The 11840-nt window shown below is 52.1% G+C and overlaps 1 protein-coding gene across 1 annotated transcript in view; it reads left to right on the plus strand.

The window, feature by feature from the left end:
• Window positions 1–11840, plus strand: part of TLN2 (talin 2) — a 351431-nt gene that overhangs the window by 243303 nt on the left and 96288 nt on the right. Inside the window, exons 27-33 of the mRNA XM_045294950.1 lie at window positions 1544–1752; window positions 2917–3036; window positions 3519–3716; window positions 4817–4956; window positions 7320–7413; window positions 8121–8210; window positions 10750–10872. Coding sequence (XP_045150885.1) covers window positions 1544–1752; window positions 2917–3036; window positions 3519–3716; window positions 4817–4956; window positions 7320–7413; window positions 8121–8210; window positions 10750–10872 — 974 coding nt within the window. The remainder of the gene's footprint in view (window positions 1–1543; window positions 1753–2916; window positions 3037–3518; window positions 3717–4816; window positions 4957–7319; window positions 7414–8120; window positions 8211–10749; window positions 10873–11840) is intronic.

An 11840-nucleotide genomic window follows, 5' to 3' on the forward strand; every position in this document is an offset into this window, starting at 1 on the left:
TGTCAAACTTAAGCTGGGCTCAACATGGTGGGTAGAAGTGTGTGTGTGTGTGTGTGTGTGTGTGTGTGTATTGGTCATGCACCCTGGTTCAGAGGTCAATGTGGTGGGTAGAAGTGTGTGTGTGTGTGTGTGTGTGTGTCTGTGTCTGTCGGTCACGCACCCCGGCATGGCCGTTCTTCGCCTTGCCCTGGCCAAGGGCAACGTGGCAGCCAGCACAGCCTGTGTTCATTGTACATGAGGGGCACCTCTCCACGGGAAGGATTCATTTCCACTCATAGCTTTTCACCGAGTCCCATGAGCTGTTCAGAAGTAAATTTAAAAGCAGTTCACAAAAGAGGACACCCAGGTGGTCAATAAGTATGTTAAAGGTACTTGGAATCAATATTCACTTGGAAACTACACATTAATACCTCGGTGAGATACAACTACACCTCCATCAGAATGGTCAACTTTCGGGGTGGGGTGAGGGTTTGAGATGAACCCAACGTTCCAAGTGATGGCTAGGATGTGGGGCAACGGAGCTCTCACAAATGGCTGTGGAATTTGTGGAAAACGCTAGAACTGCCTTGAAAAACTGTTTTGTTCTGCCGCCTAAAGCGGAACATAGACATCCCCTATGCCCCAACAAGAGTCAACCCACAAAAAATGAGTCCGGGCGTGCACCAAAATGCTTACACAAAAATGTGTGCCGATTCCTTTCATCTGGAATCAACCACATTCCCCTCAGCAGAAGAGTGGACAAGTAAATTCTGTGTTCCTACAACGGGGTACTGTAAATCCAGAAACAACAACAGAAATGCACTGCTGCACCTAACTGGGATGAGTCTCCTAGCATGACCAGAGAAAGAAACAAGATAGACATGCTAATGTGGTTCCATTAGCGTGAAGTTTACAAATAGGTAAAGTTCGTCTAAGGCGAGAGATGTTAGAATACGATTAATGTGAAGGAGATGTTGACCAGAGAAGGGCACAGGCTGATGGAAGTGGTCGAAATGCTCTTTATCTCACTCTGGAATGTAGTTGTGCGGATGTGTAACAACTGAGCACACGCTTCTGACTCGCAGCCCCCCTAGTAAATAGGGGGACAGGTCACTTTAGTTTTCTCCCTTGGAGCATCTGCTTGGTTGGAACTGTGAACCAACACTTGCCCAACATATAGGTGTGTTTATTTTCGTGTGTGTAAGTTACACCCTTCAAAAAGACGTTGGAAAAGTGAACTAAAATCACCCTCCAAAACCTACCTTTATCTGCGCGCTTGTGCTCCTCCTGGGTGCTTCGTGGGTTAGCGCTCTGGGGCACAGGAGGCGAGGGGGCGAGAGAGAAGTTGTTTTCAGCGTTGTGAGCATCTCTCTGGGATCTGCCGAGGGCCAGTGGCCTGGGGAACGTGGAGAAACAGGAATTCAACTTTAATCAAGAGTCATTTGGAGGTCACCCTCAGCAGTCTCCCTCATAGGATTCTCTTCTTTCAAGGGAACCTTCGTCTGGAGATGTAGTCCTTTTAAATGCACTCTCAATAGCAGGTCTGGTGGGCTTTGGTCCTCAGGAGTGGCTGCGAGAGAAACCGCCCAAGCTCTGAAAATACTGGCCCAAGCTGCCCGTGGAGTGGCCGCCTCTACCAGTGACCCCACAGCCACGCACGCCATGCTCGATTCAGCTCGAGACGTGATGGAGGGCTCAGCCATGCTCATTCAAGAAGCCAAGCAGGCCCTGGCTGCACCTGGAGATGCGGAGAGTCAGCAGAGGCTAGCCCAGGTGAGGCCCTGCCTGGGAGGTGTGCCCGCATCCATGTGGACTGCCTTTGGGGCATCCTTTGCCCCTGGCTGTGAGCTCATCCACTCAATGCACTGTCTCCTTTTGTGAGTCTTGCCTACTTGTCTTTGATTCAAAGTGAAATCTGTTTGACTCAAAGCCAACAGATCATTTGGGAGTGGGGGACTTTGAGGAAATCTGCCCTTGGGAGGTTACAGGCCAGGGCATAGCAAGTCTCTTTGGGCTCCATGCTTGCTTGTTTTTACTGCATTCTGCTTCCTAGCTTTAGGCAAGGTAGATATATGCGCTCAGCCCCTTCAAGTTTAGCACCCCCTTGATGACCCCTTCAGTGGATTCTTAACTACCTAGTGAAGCCTCTTGGCTACACACTCCAGGCAAAATCGAGAGGTGGAGCTGGGGAGAGATGGTGTCCATCAAAGGGACTATGGACACTTTATCCTTCCCACGTAGCTAGTACTGAGGAAGACCAACCGCGTGCCACGGAGCTGTGTCGTGGACACACGCAGAGGCAGCCCAGGGGCAGTTCCTGGTTGGTTAGGAGCTGTTCTGAGCACTCTGGGCAGGGGAGGTGGGAGAATGATTGTGCCAGGCAGCTGCTGAGCAGAAATCCACCCCGGGCCTGGCTCAACAGTTAGGCTAGCACGCAAGGCCTACTGCCACCTCGGGGGCCTCAACAGGGCCCTGAAGAAGGAGCGATCTCTTCAGTGCTCTTGGAATTAGGTATTGTTTTAGCACCTGACCTGAGTTTGGGGAGGTCTGTGTCAGGCTCCCAGAGCTGTGTGGGGTGGGGTGGGGGGGTGCTGCATCATGATCAGACCCTTGGCCAAGACAGGATGCACACCCCAAGGAGAGGGGTCATAGCTTTGCTCTTAGCCAGGAGGCCCAAACAAGATGATTCTACATGGCAACCAACGTCAGGCTGATACTGGTGAGCAAGATTCCTCCCTTACGCCTTTGAAGGACGAGGCCCCTGGACTGCGAGGCCAGAATCCCGCCTTTTTCCGCTGTGCATACTGTCACTGCCCATTCCTGGCAGACATACGCCGATGTATATGCAGTGCAAGCCCAGGAGCAGTTTCTTAGGGGCCTGCTCTCTCTCTTTCTCTCTCTCTCTCTCTCTCTCTCTCCCCCATCCCGCGTGCACAGGTGGCCAAGGCTGTCTCCCACTCTCTGAACAACTGTGTGAACTGCCTCCCCGGGCAGAAGGATGTGGACGTGGCCCTGAAGAGCATCGGTGAATCCAGCAAGAAGCTGCTTGTGGATTCGGTGAGAGGCCCTGGGCTTGGGGAGGAGGCCTGGGGACTGGCCTCCAGCCAGGTGTGAGCGCAGTCCCTACAGGGCATGCGTGGTGAAAGGGGGGCTGTTGAAACCCCAGAGAGCGGTTTCTGAGAGGTCACAGGCTTTTGAAACCGGAGGGGTCAGTTTGACCTTGGCCCACACAGGGTTGCCTGATTTGGATCCCACTCCGCAGCAACAGTCTTGCCTTCCCTGTGGGATCTTGCCTTCCCTGTGGGATCTTGCCTTCCCTGTGGGATCACAGAGCAGCTGATCTTTCCCTCAGGGCGCCTCTCTCTTCCTGCCAGTTTGCCTTCTCCTTGTCAAACTTAAGCTGGGCTCAGACCACACAGAGCCATTCGGCCCTGATGGCTGGTGATCCCCACGGAGTCTCTCTTCCCTCCCCGGGGCCTTGTCTCATCCCTGTGGGCAAAGCGGAACTGCTCATGGGGTGTGCTTGCTGTTCCCCGCAGCTCCCTCCCAGCACGAAGCCTTTCCAAGAGGCCCAGAGCGAGCTGAACCAGGCAGCGGCGGATCTGAACCAGTCGGCGGGGGAAGTGGTCCATGCCACCCGGGGCCAAAGCGGGGAGCTGGCCGCCGCCTCCGGAAAGTTCAGTGATGATTTTGATGAATTCCTTGACGCTGGCATTGAGATGGCTGGCCAGGCTCAGGTGGGTGTGGAGGGACCGTCCACCTTGGAGGTTGCCTGGGCAAGTGGGACTAGGGGCGCTGTTTGCAGGTCCCAGTTTGCTGAACTCACGCTGCGTCCCAGGAAGCCCCATGGCCTCCCAGTAAAGGCTTGCCCAGAGATGCTCTCAGCTCTGTGTGCCGTGCATCTTGATGGTGCGGGAGCCCTCTTCCCATGATCCTCCAGCAAAGCCCATCATTTTCCTTAGCTTCCTGGGAGGAAGGGTGGCAGGAGGTGGGCCATGTTTAGGAGAGACTCTTAGAATGCAGTGTAATAGAGCAAAAGATCATGTGATGGAGACTCAATGGGCCCACTTAGGGGACAGTGGCTAAAATGAGTGTCAAAGGATTCAAAATCCTCTCCTTGCGCTGAACAGATTAGCCCCTTGCTTAGACCAAGGGAGCATAGCGTGTCCAGTCTGGTGTCCACGTGAAGAGGTTTCCGGTTTCTTCTTGGCCCAGGAGCTGCTGTGCACTCGGTCCCTAGCAGAGACAGCCAGAGGGCTTGTTGCTCTGTTATCGCCCAAGGGCTGTTTGTAGATAGCAGGACACGTGAGAAATGCCCTGCTCCCGACTCAGGAACTGCTGGGATGTAGTCCGCGCTGAGTATCGAGACGGTGCCAGCCGTTTGTGCCAGGCTGGACGCACAAGGTGTTCGTTTGACCACTCCAGCATTGCTGAGCAAGCTGCCGCGAGAATTGCTGCCTGGGCTGTGTGCCTGTACCTGTGTGCGTGTGTATGTGTGTGCACACGCATACATACACACACACACACACACACACACACAAACTCAGTCTGTTTCTCTCCCTCTCCACGTTCGATGCCTCCACTTGTGAGAAAGCACAGCTCTTGGCTGACACACGTGGGCATGAGTTTCTGCCCTGCTGTGCGTGTCTCTATCTGGGCATCTGTGTGGGGACAGGTAGGCACAGCCACGATGTCTCGACCAGTTAGGCATCTGCAGACGAATGAGGCTTAATGTGATCTCCACCGATAACTCCTTCCGTTTCAGGCTGTTGCTGACAGCTCTCTGAGTGTTCTCCTCCTGGGGATCCCCCCCTGACTGACTCCTTCTACCTTCCAGACCAAAGAAGACCAGATCCAGGTCATTGGGAACCTCAAGAACATCTCCATGGCCTCCAGCAAGCTGTTGTTAGCAGCCAAGTCTCTCTCTGTGGATCCAGGGGCCCCCAATGCGAAAAACCTCCTGGCGGCAGCAGCAAGGTAAGAAGCGGGGTCGTGCTTCTGTGGGGGGGCTGGCAGTGTTCTGGCATCTGGACGGTGAGCTGACCGGCTGCTGTCTTTGCTGATCTTGGACTTGGTGCTGTCCTTTCAGCTGCCCTTTGGCCACCGGAGGGTGGAGTTTAGTGTGATCACATCCTGGTCTCATCAAACAGGCTTATCTTTTTTTAATTTTTATTGGGGGCACATACAACTCTTATCACAATCCATACATACGTCCATTGTATATAACCCATTTGTACATTTGTTACCCTCATCATTCTCAAAACATTTGCTCTCCACTTAAGCCCCTGGCATCAGCTCTTCATTTTTCCCCCTCCCTCCCCGCTGTCCCCTCTTTCCTGAACCCTTGATAATTTATAAATTATTATTCTGTCATCTCTTGCCCTGTCCGACGTCTCCCTTCACCCACTTTTCTGTTGTCTGTCCCCCAGGGAGGAGGTCACATATAGTTCCTTGTAACCGGTTCCCTCTTTCCTACCCACTCTCCCTCTACCTTCCCAGTATCACCACTCACACCACTGGTCCTGAAGGGATCATCCGCCCTGGATTCCCTGTGTTTCCAGTTCCTATCTGTACCGGTGTACATCCTCTGGTGTAGCCAGATTTGCAAGGTAGAATTGGGATCATAATAGTGGCGGGGGGAGGAAGCATTTAGGAGCTAGAGGAAAGTTGTGTGTTTCACCGTTGCTACACTGCACCCTGACTGGCTCGTCTCCTCCTCGTGACCCTTCTGTAAGGGGGTCTCCAGTTGCAAACAGACATATCTTTATGTGCTGTACCTACCAAACACGTCTGTTGGTTTCCCATTTAGCCTTGTCCATGGGGCTTTGCTCAGACCTAAGGTTCCCATTGACTGGTAAACACAGTGCCTTAAACATATGTTTGCTTGTTTGTCTTTTATTGTGCTATATATTTATGAGACTAAATATTAGTCATGCCCACAGGGTGGGAATTCCGCCCGATCTGATCCCACCACACCGTGGCAAAATACACTAAGGGCATGGAACAGAACAGCAAGGGGAACAGAGCAATGAAGTCCCCAGGGATTCTCTGTTGAGTTCGGGAATTCGGTTCTTCTTCCCAGCTTGCCCCCCTGTGGACCCCTAAAATTCAGGCCAGTGTTTCCTCATGGAATCATCAGGCCTTCGTCCATTCACAACATCATCTGCCATCTAATTTGATTTTCTCTGGGAAGCTGCAAAGGTAATTTAGCTGATTAAAAGAGGCGTCGTTTCTATCAGTCAGTGTCATTAATAGTAATGTGTGCCCTTTTTATGTTGTTTATTTTAAGTTGCCCTTTAACCGTATTGGTGAGGAGCAGGCCCTGCCAGAAGAGTGTTTAATTATGACTTGCAGAAAAGTGATGGCGGCTTTAGGTTTAGAATCGACAGAAGTGGGCTTCAACCTTGTTTCTGCTCCTGCTTCTAGTGCGCCCTGAGGGCGCTAGCCCATCTCTCGCAGTATTTTCACTGAGGATGCCTATGAGCACTTTAACTTTCAGACTTACTGTTGAGCTACAGCAACACGGTGGTGTCGTATTGGCAATCAGACAGAATTCAGACATAGACCCATCCAATGTGACCGACCCTTGGTCAACCAAGGACGCAGTCAGTTCCCTGGAGAAAGCATCGTCTTTTTCCACAAATGAAGACTGCAGGAGTTGAACTCCGTACGCCAAAAGAGAGAGCGTGAGGACGTCAAACTGTACTTCACGCCTTACACAAGTGTAACCCAGGATGGACGGGTTAAGCAGGGCCGCCCCAGGAAGGGTCTCCCCAGAGAGAGAAAGAGATCCTTGCCTGCCCCTGGAGTGCTAAGGAAAAGAAGCTAACATCACACCAGAGGCTCTAATTTATTCCTATGAATGCTAAGAAAATAGCAACTTATAGGAGTAATCTGGGGACAGCTTCTAGAACTAGTCAGTCATGGACAGTGGAGACCACACCATAGGCAAGGTGTACAATGTCTGCTGGATCCCAAAATAGCTCCTGCAGAGACTCTTCCTCTCGTGGGTCACTAATGAAGGGTTTCTATTTGCAACTTCACTGGGAATTCTTGTTCATGAATATTTAAAAAAAAAAAAAAGCTTTCTTAAGAGAACTAAAAAAGTACCCCCTGAAGGGTCTATCGAATGAGTACTGGAAACAAGTTAGGGATTTCGCTTAGAAGAAGCTTTCAAACCACCTACCCACCCCTTCCCCCAGGTGAGGTGTGTTTTGGTTGCTGAGCGCCTCTGGGCTGGAGGCACTGGAGCTTAGGCAGGGAGTAAGTGTGTTCCTGGTGACTCTGCCAAGCCTCGGCGCTGACAGTGCCCACAAGCACCTTGTCTGTTGGTCTCACAGAGCTGTGACGGAGAGCATCAACCAGCTCATCACTCTGTGCACCCAGCAAGCTCCTGGCCAGAAAGAGTGTGACAACGCTCTCCGTGAGCTCGAGGTAGGTCCAGAGGAGGGGGGTGGGGCGGGCACAAACAGTTTACACTCAAGAGCCGCCCCAGAGACTGGCCCACTGGCACAGCAGAAGGAAGACCTGGCCATCTATACAGCTTGCAGCCAGGGAAACCCTGTGGAGCCAGCACGGGGGGAGAGGGGGGGGGTCACGGGTCCAAACCTTCTTTACTCATGATAATCCCGCAGTGTAGAACTTGCAAGGGGGTTGGTTCGGTTGCTTCTGTTAGGAGGTCCCGCTGGGACAGATGGTCAATGTACCTAGTTCGAGTCCACCAGAGGTATCTCGAAGGAAGAGCCTGGTGACCTGGTTCTGAAAACTCCGCTATTGAACCCCCTGGGAAGCGCAGTCTTGCTCTGGCCCACGCAGGCTTCCCTGGACTGGGGTCAGGACCGTGCTCCTGTTCTTTGCCTGCAGGATGACGTGCAGGAGCCCTGGTGGCGCAGTGGGCCATGCGTTGGGCTGATTACCAAGCGGTGCCTGGTTCAGACCCACCAGTTGCTCCCCAGGAGAAGGAGGGGGCATCTTGCTCCCATAAAGTTTGATGACCTGAGAAACCTGTGTCGCCATTCTCCTCGGGCCTCCGGGGTTGCTGGGAGCTAGCCGTGACTTGGCGGCAGCAGGGTTTTCCGTGTGTGCTACCGGCCCAGATAAGAACCCTCGCTTCCTGTCTGCGTTGTGTTCTTGTTGTGCAGACCGTGAAGGGGATGCTGGATAACCCTAATGAACCTGTGAGCGACCTCTCCTACTTCGACTGCATTGAGAGTGTGATGGAAAACTCCAAGGTGAGACTGGCTGCCTTATCATTCCGTGAACGTGACTTGTCATCGCAGGTGAAATGCAAGATGTGCTGGGTGGGAGTGAGCAGCTTGTGTGGGTTCAGGCTTCATAAAGCCAGGGACCTGGATCAAACACTCCTGGAAACGAGTGTGCAGCAGAATCAGCCCGAGAGCTTGCTCAGCGCAGATGGCGGCCCTCGCCTCCAGACTAGCTGATTCCGCGGATCGGAAGTGGGGCCCTGAGAGTGGGCATTTCTACCAAGCTCTGGAGTGATGCTTGGCCTCCTAGTCCGGCAACCAGGGCATCAGACCATTTGTTCTCATTGGCTATGCATTAGGAATCACCTGGGAATCACCCCTGGCCTGAGGCTCTTGTTAAAATGTACATTCGGAATCCATCTACCTGGGTGGAATGCAAATTCTCAGTGGGGTTGGGCGAGGGAGGTGCTCTCGTGGGACCATAAGGAACTGGTCCGAGGTCTGACAAGCACAGCCAACCCTTTGTAAACGCTGTCACAAAGCACAAAGCTGTCACATGACTCCTCGCATGCACTTCCCTCACCTGGCATAGCTGAGGAAGGCTCTTCTGTCTTCTTGCTGTCTGCTTATGGCCCGCATGCCCAGGGGCGTATGGGATTCAGAGATTGCAGCCATGTGTGGCCCTCCAGACCCTGACTACTTGGCATAATCCACTTGCCTCGTGGCGGGTGGGACCGCAGTTTGGAGTGGGGAGGTCTAGACGGGCCCCTGAGGGGCTAATAATAAAAGGAGACCATGTGAGCAACACTGATCTGTGGGAATTGAACACAATTGATGAGACTGGAGAGAGGACTGGATTGTGCCCTCAGCTTGGTGGTGCCACTTGGACATGAGCTTTGGGGAGTGCCCGCATTGGTGATGTTAGGAGGGCTCGGTTTGTCTCGGGCTGAGATTTAGAGTTTGTGCTGTCCAGCATGCTGTGCCGAAGAGTTGATGATCTGAGGGGGGGCGGTGTCTAAATTTACTTCAGTCCTCCCCCGCCCCCCAGCAGTAGGAGGCATAGATTAGGAGAGGGGAAAGGAGCGGAGTAAACATTGCCTCTGAGGTGTTACTTTGCAGTGCTTATGTAACCTAGATGATTTTGTATATCAAAGTAACTAAGTAACATATTGCTTTAAGGACTTTACCCTGCTCCCCAATACAAGACCACTTATTGCCAAATGATTGGAAGGCTACATTAGGCTTGGGATTTTGCAATGTCCTAATCTCGCCAAAGGTTTTGTGTTGAACCTCTTTCAAGTTGACCATTTATGACCCAGAAAAATAGAACCGTCAGGCCCATAGAATGCAAAATACCCTATTTTGTGGGTTGATGCCCATGTGACTGTCTGGGTGACCTTGACCTCTCTGGGTTGGGTTCTAGCTGCTAGGATCCTCTTCAGCTATGAAGATAAGTAGCTGTGAAGCAAGAATACCCCACTGACGTCCAACACAAAGGAAATACTCATAACACGTCTGAAACACCCTTCGTTTGTGTTTACATTATTATTTAATACACACGAGCAAGTATCCAAAAGTTCATGGGAAAATTCCATCTTCTGATTCCATGTTTCCCATCAACTTTTTGAAGTCCCCTTGTATACTTCTTATCAGAGACACCTTTGAAATTTACTGCCAGGAAGTAAGTTCATAGTGGGAAGGGTGCATCTTCCCCTTTGTGGGCCTGCGTTCACCTACAGCTCAATATTGGGACTGGGTAGATGTCGACGTTCTGGAAGTTCGGGCAATCCCAGGGAAGGAGGCCTGTTTCTGAGTGTGTCCTTCACTCTGACTTGCAGATGAGGTAGCACTGGTGCATATGGTTCTTATTTAGCCTTACTTTAGCACGAACGCAAGGAGTCCTGGTGGGGCTGGCTTAGGCGTTGGGTTCCTAAGGGCAAGGTCAACAGGTTGAAACCCACCAGCCACTCCGTCGCAGGAGCAATGTAAGGCTCTCAGTTGCCGGAAAGGTGTACAGGCTAGGAGAGCTGAGAGAGCAGTTCTACTCTGCCCTATAGGGTTGTTTTGGGTCAGGACTGGCTGGAAGGTATTGGGTGCAGAACAAGAAAAGGCTTGAGCCTTCTCCGTGGTTTAAAGGCTTCGTGCGCAGCAAGTGATGAAGGTATTGTTAGTGCGGACTTGGTCCGTTGTTTCAAAGTGAGGCTAAATTCCCGCCAACCTTCAAGGACAGATAAGAGTTGTCTGTACGTAACCCTGGGACAGACTGCCTGTAAAAGGTTCTCAGTTTGGGCCATAAGAATTTTATTTGACTGATCTGTGTGTCTTAACTCTATTCCTGGTGTTAGAGACTATTCAAAAGAAAAATTCAAACTTGCATTGCTCATTTCTCTTTGTGGAATGGAAATGGTATCGTTCTCTTGAACCTCTTCTTCACTCAAGCCAAGGAGATAAGCAGCACATGTTGTAAAGGCAATCGCCTTGAATGTTGGCATTAGAAGCACAGCCCCCATGGCCCCATGGTCTGCAGCCACACTGGATGGAGACGGTCTGCCTGTTTGGATTGCAGGTGCTGGGAGAGTCGATGGCAGGCATTTCCCAGAACGCCAAGACGGGGGACCTCCCTGCCTTTGGGGAGTGTGTGGGGGTCGCCTCCAAGGCCCTCTGTGGACTCACAGAGGCTGCAGCCCAGGTAAGTGCCCTGTTCCCCATCATGAGCATGAGCGTAACCGGGGCCTCGGACCGCATCTCACCATAGCAGAAGCCAAGTTCAAGGCAAGAGCCCCTGTGCGGCTGGGACTTTCAAATAAAATATCAGCCTGTTACCGTGTGTGTGTGTGTGTGTGTGTGTGTGTGTGTGTGTGTGTGTGTGTGACTCTTGTCATGCCCTTGTCTGCCTGCATATACCATTGGGGCCAGGCTCACATCCTTCCCCTCCAATCTGAAGGGAAATAAAGTTGAAATCCTTGCTCACAAATTCTCTTTACCCCTATCATTTGGCTCACGCATCCAGAGAGTTTTAAATAGAAGACCTTCTCGTGTAGCCTTCCTGCCGGCTTAGGGACCAAGGACTGTGTTGTTTTGCTTTGGCACCACCGGAGATGTATTATTGCCATAGTTTAGAATTAGCTGGCACATTCATTTTCACCCATTGCTGAGTTAAGATCCCCCCTGCCATGAGAAAGCTTGGCCTGAGCAGCAAGGCCGTGGTGGGCCACAGCTCTCCTCCGCCCATGTCACATGAGACGGCTCCCGGAGGGTTGGCTGACCCGGCAGCTCCACACCTTCCATCTGTACCTGTTGGTTTTTGGCTCTTCCTTTACCACCGAGGTATGTCTTCATGCCTAGGCTGGTTACCCTCATGGTCACAAAAGGGCTGCCACCGGCCATCAGCACCACCTCCTTCCTGCTCAAGTACTTCAGGAAAGCCTCCTGAGATTCTCTCCGAAGCCCAGGATCCTTTCTCCCAGGATCTTGCCACGGATTTCTGGTGGCACGACACGGGCTTGTTCACCTCTAAACCCTTCTAGTGTTGATGAGAGATGCTGATTTCACCAACCAACTTGTTACAAGGATTGCCCAAGCATGACTGTTGCCCACCTGCCCTCTGCAGGGCAGATGCCCATCACAGGCCCACCTGAGCGTCTGGAGCCTGAGCCT

Source organism: Echinops telfairi, unplaced genomic scaffold, assembly GCF_000313985.2.
Source record: "Echinops telfairi isolate 266 unplaced genomic scaffold, ASM31398v2 ScPeMD7_4048;HRSCAF=4782, whole genome shotgun sequence".
Taxonomy (NCBI): Eukaryota; Metazoa; Chordata; class Mammalia; order Afrosoricida; family Tenrecidae; genus Echinops; species Echinops telfairi.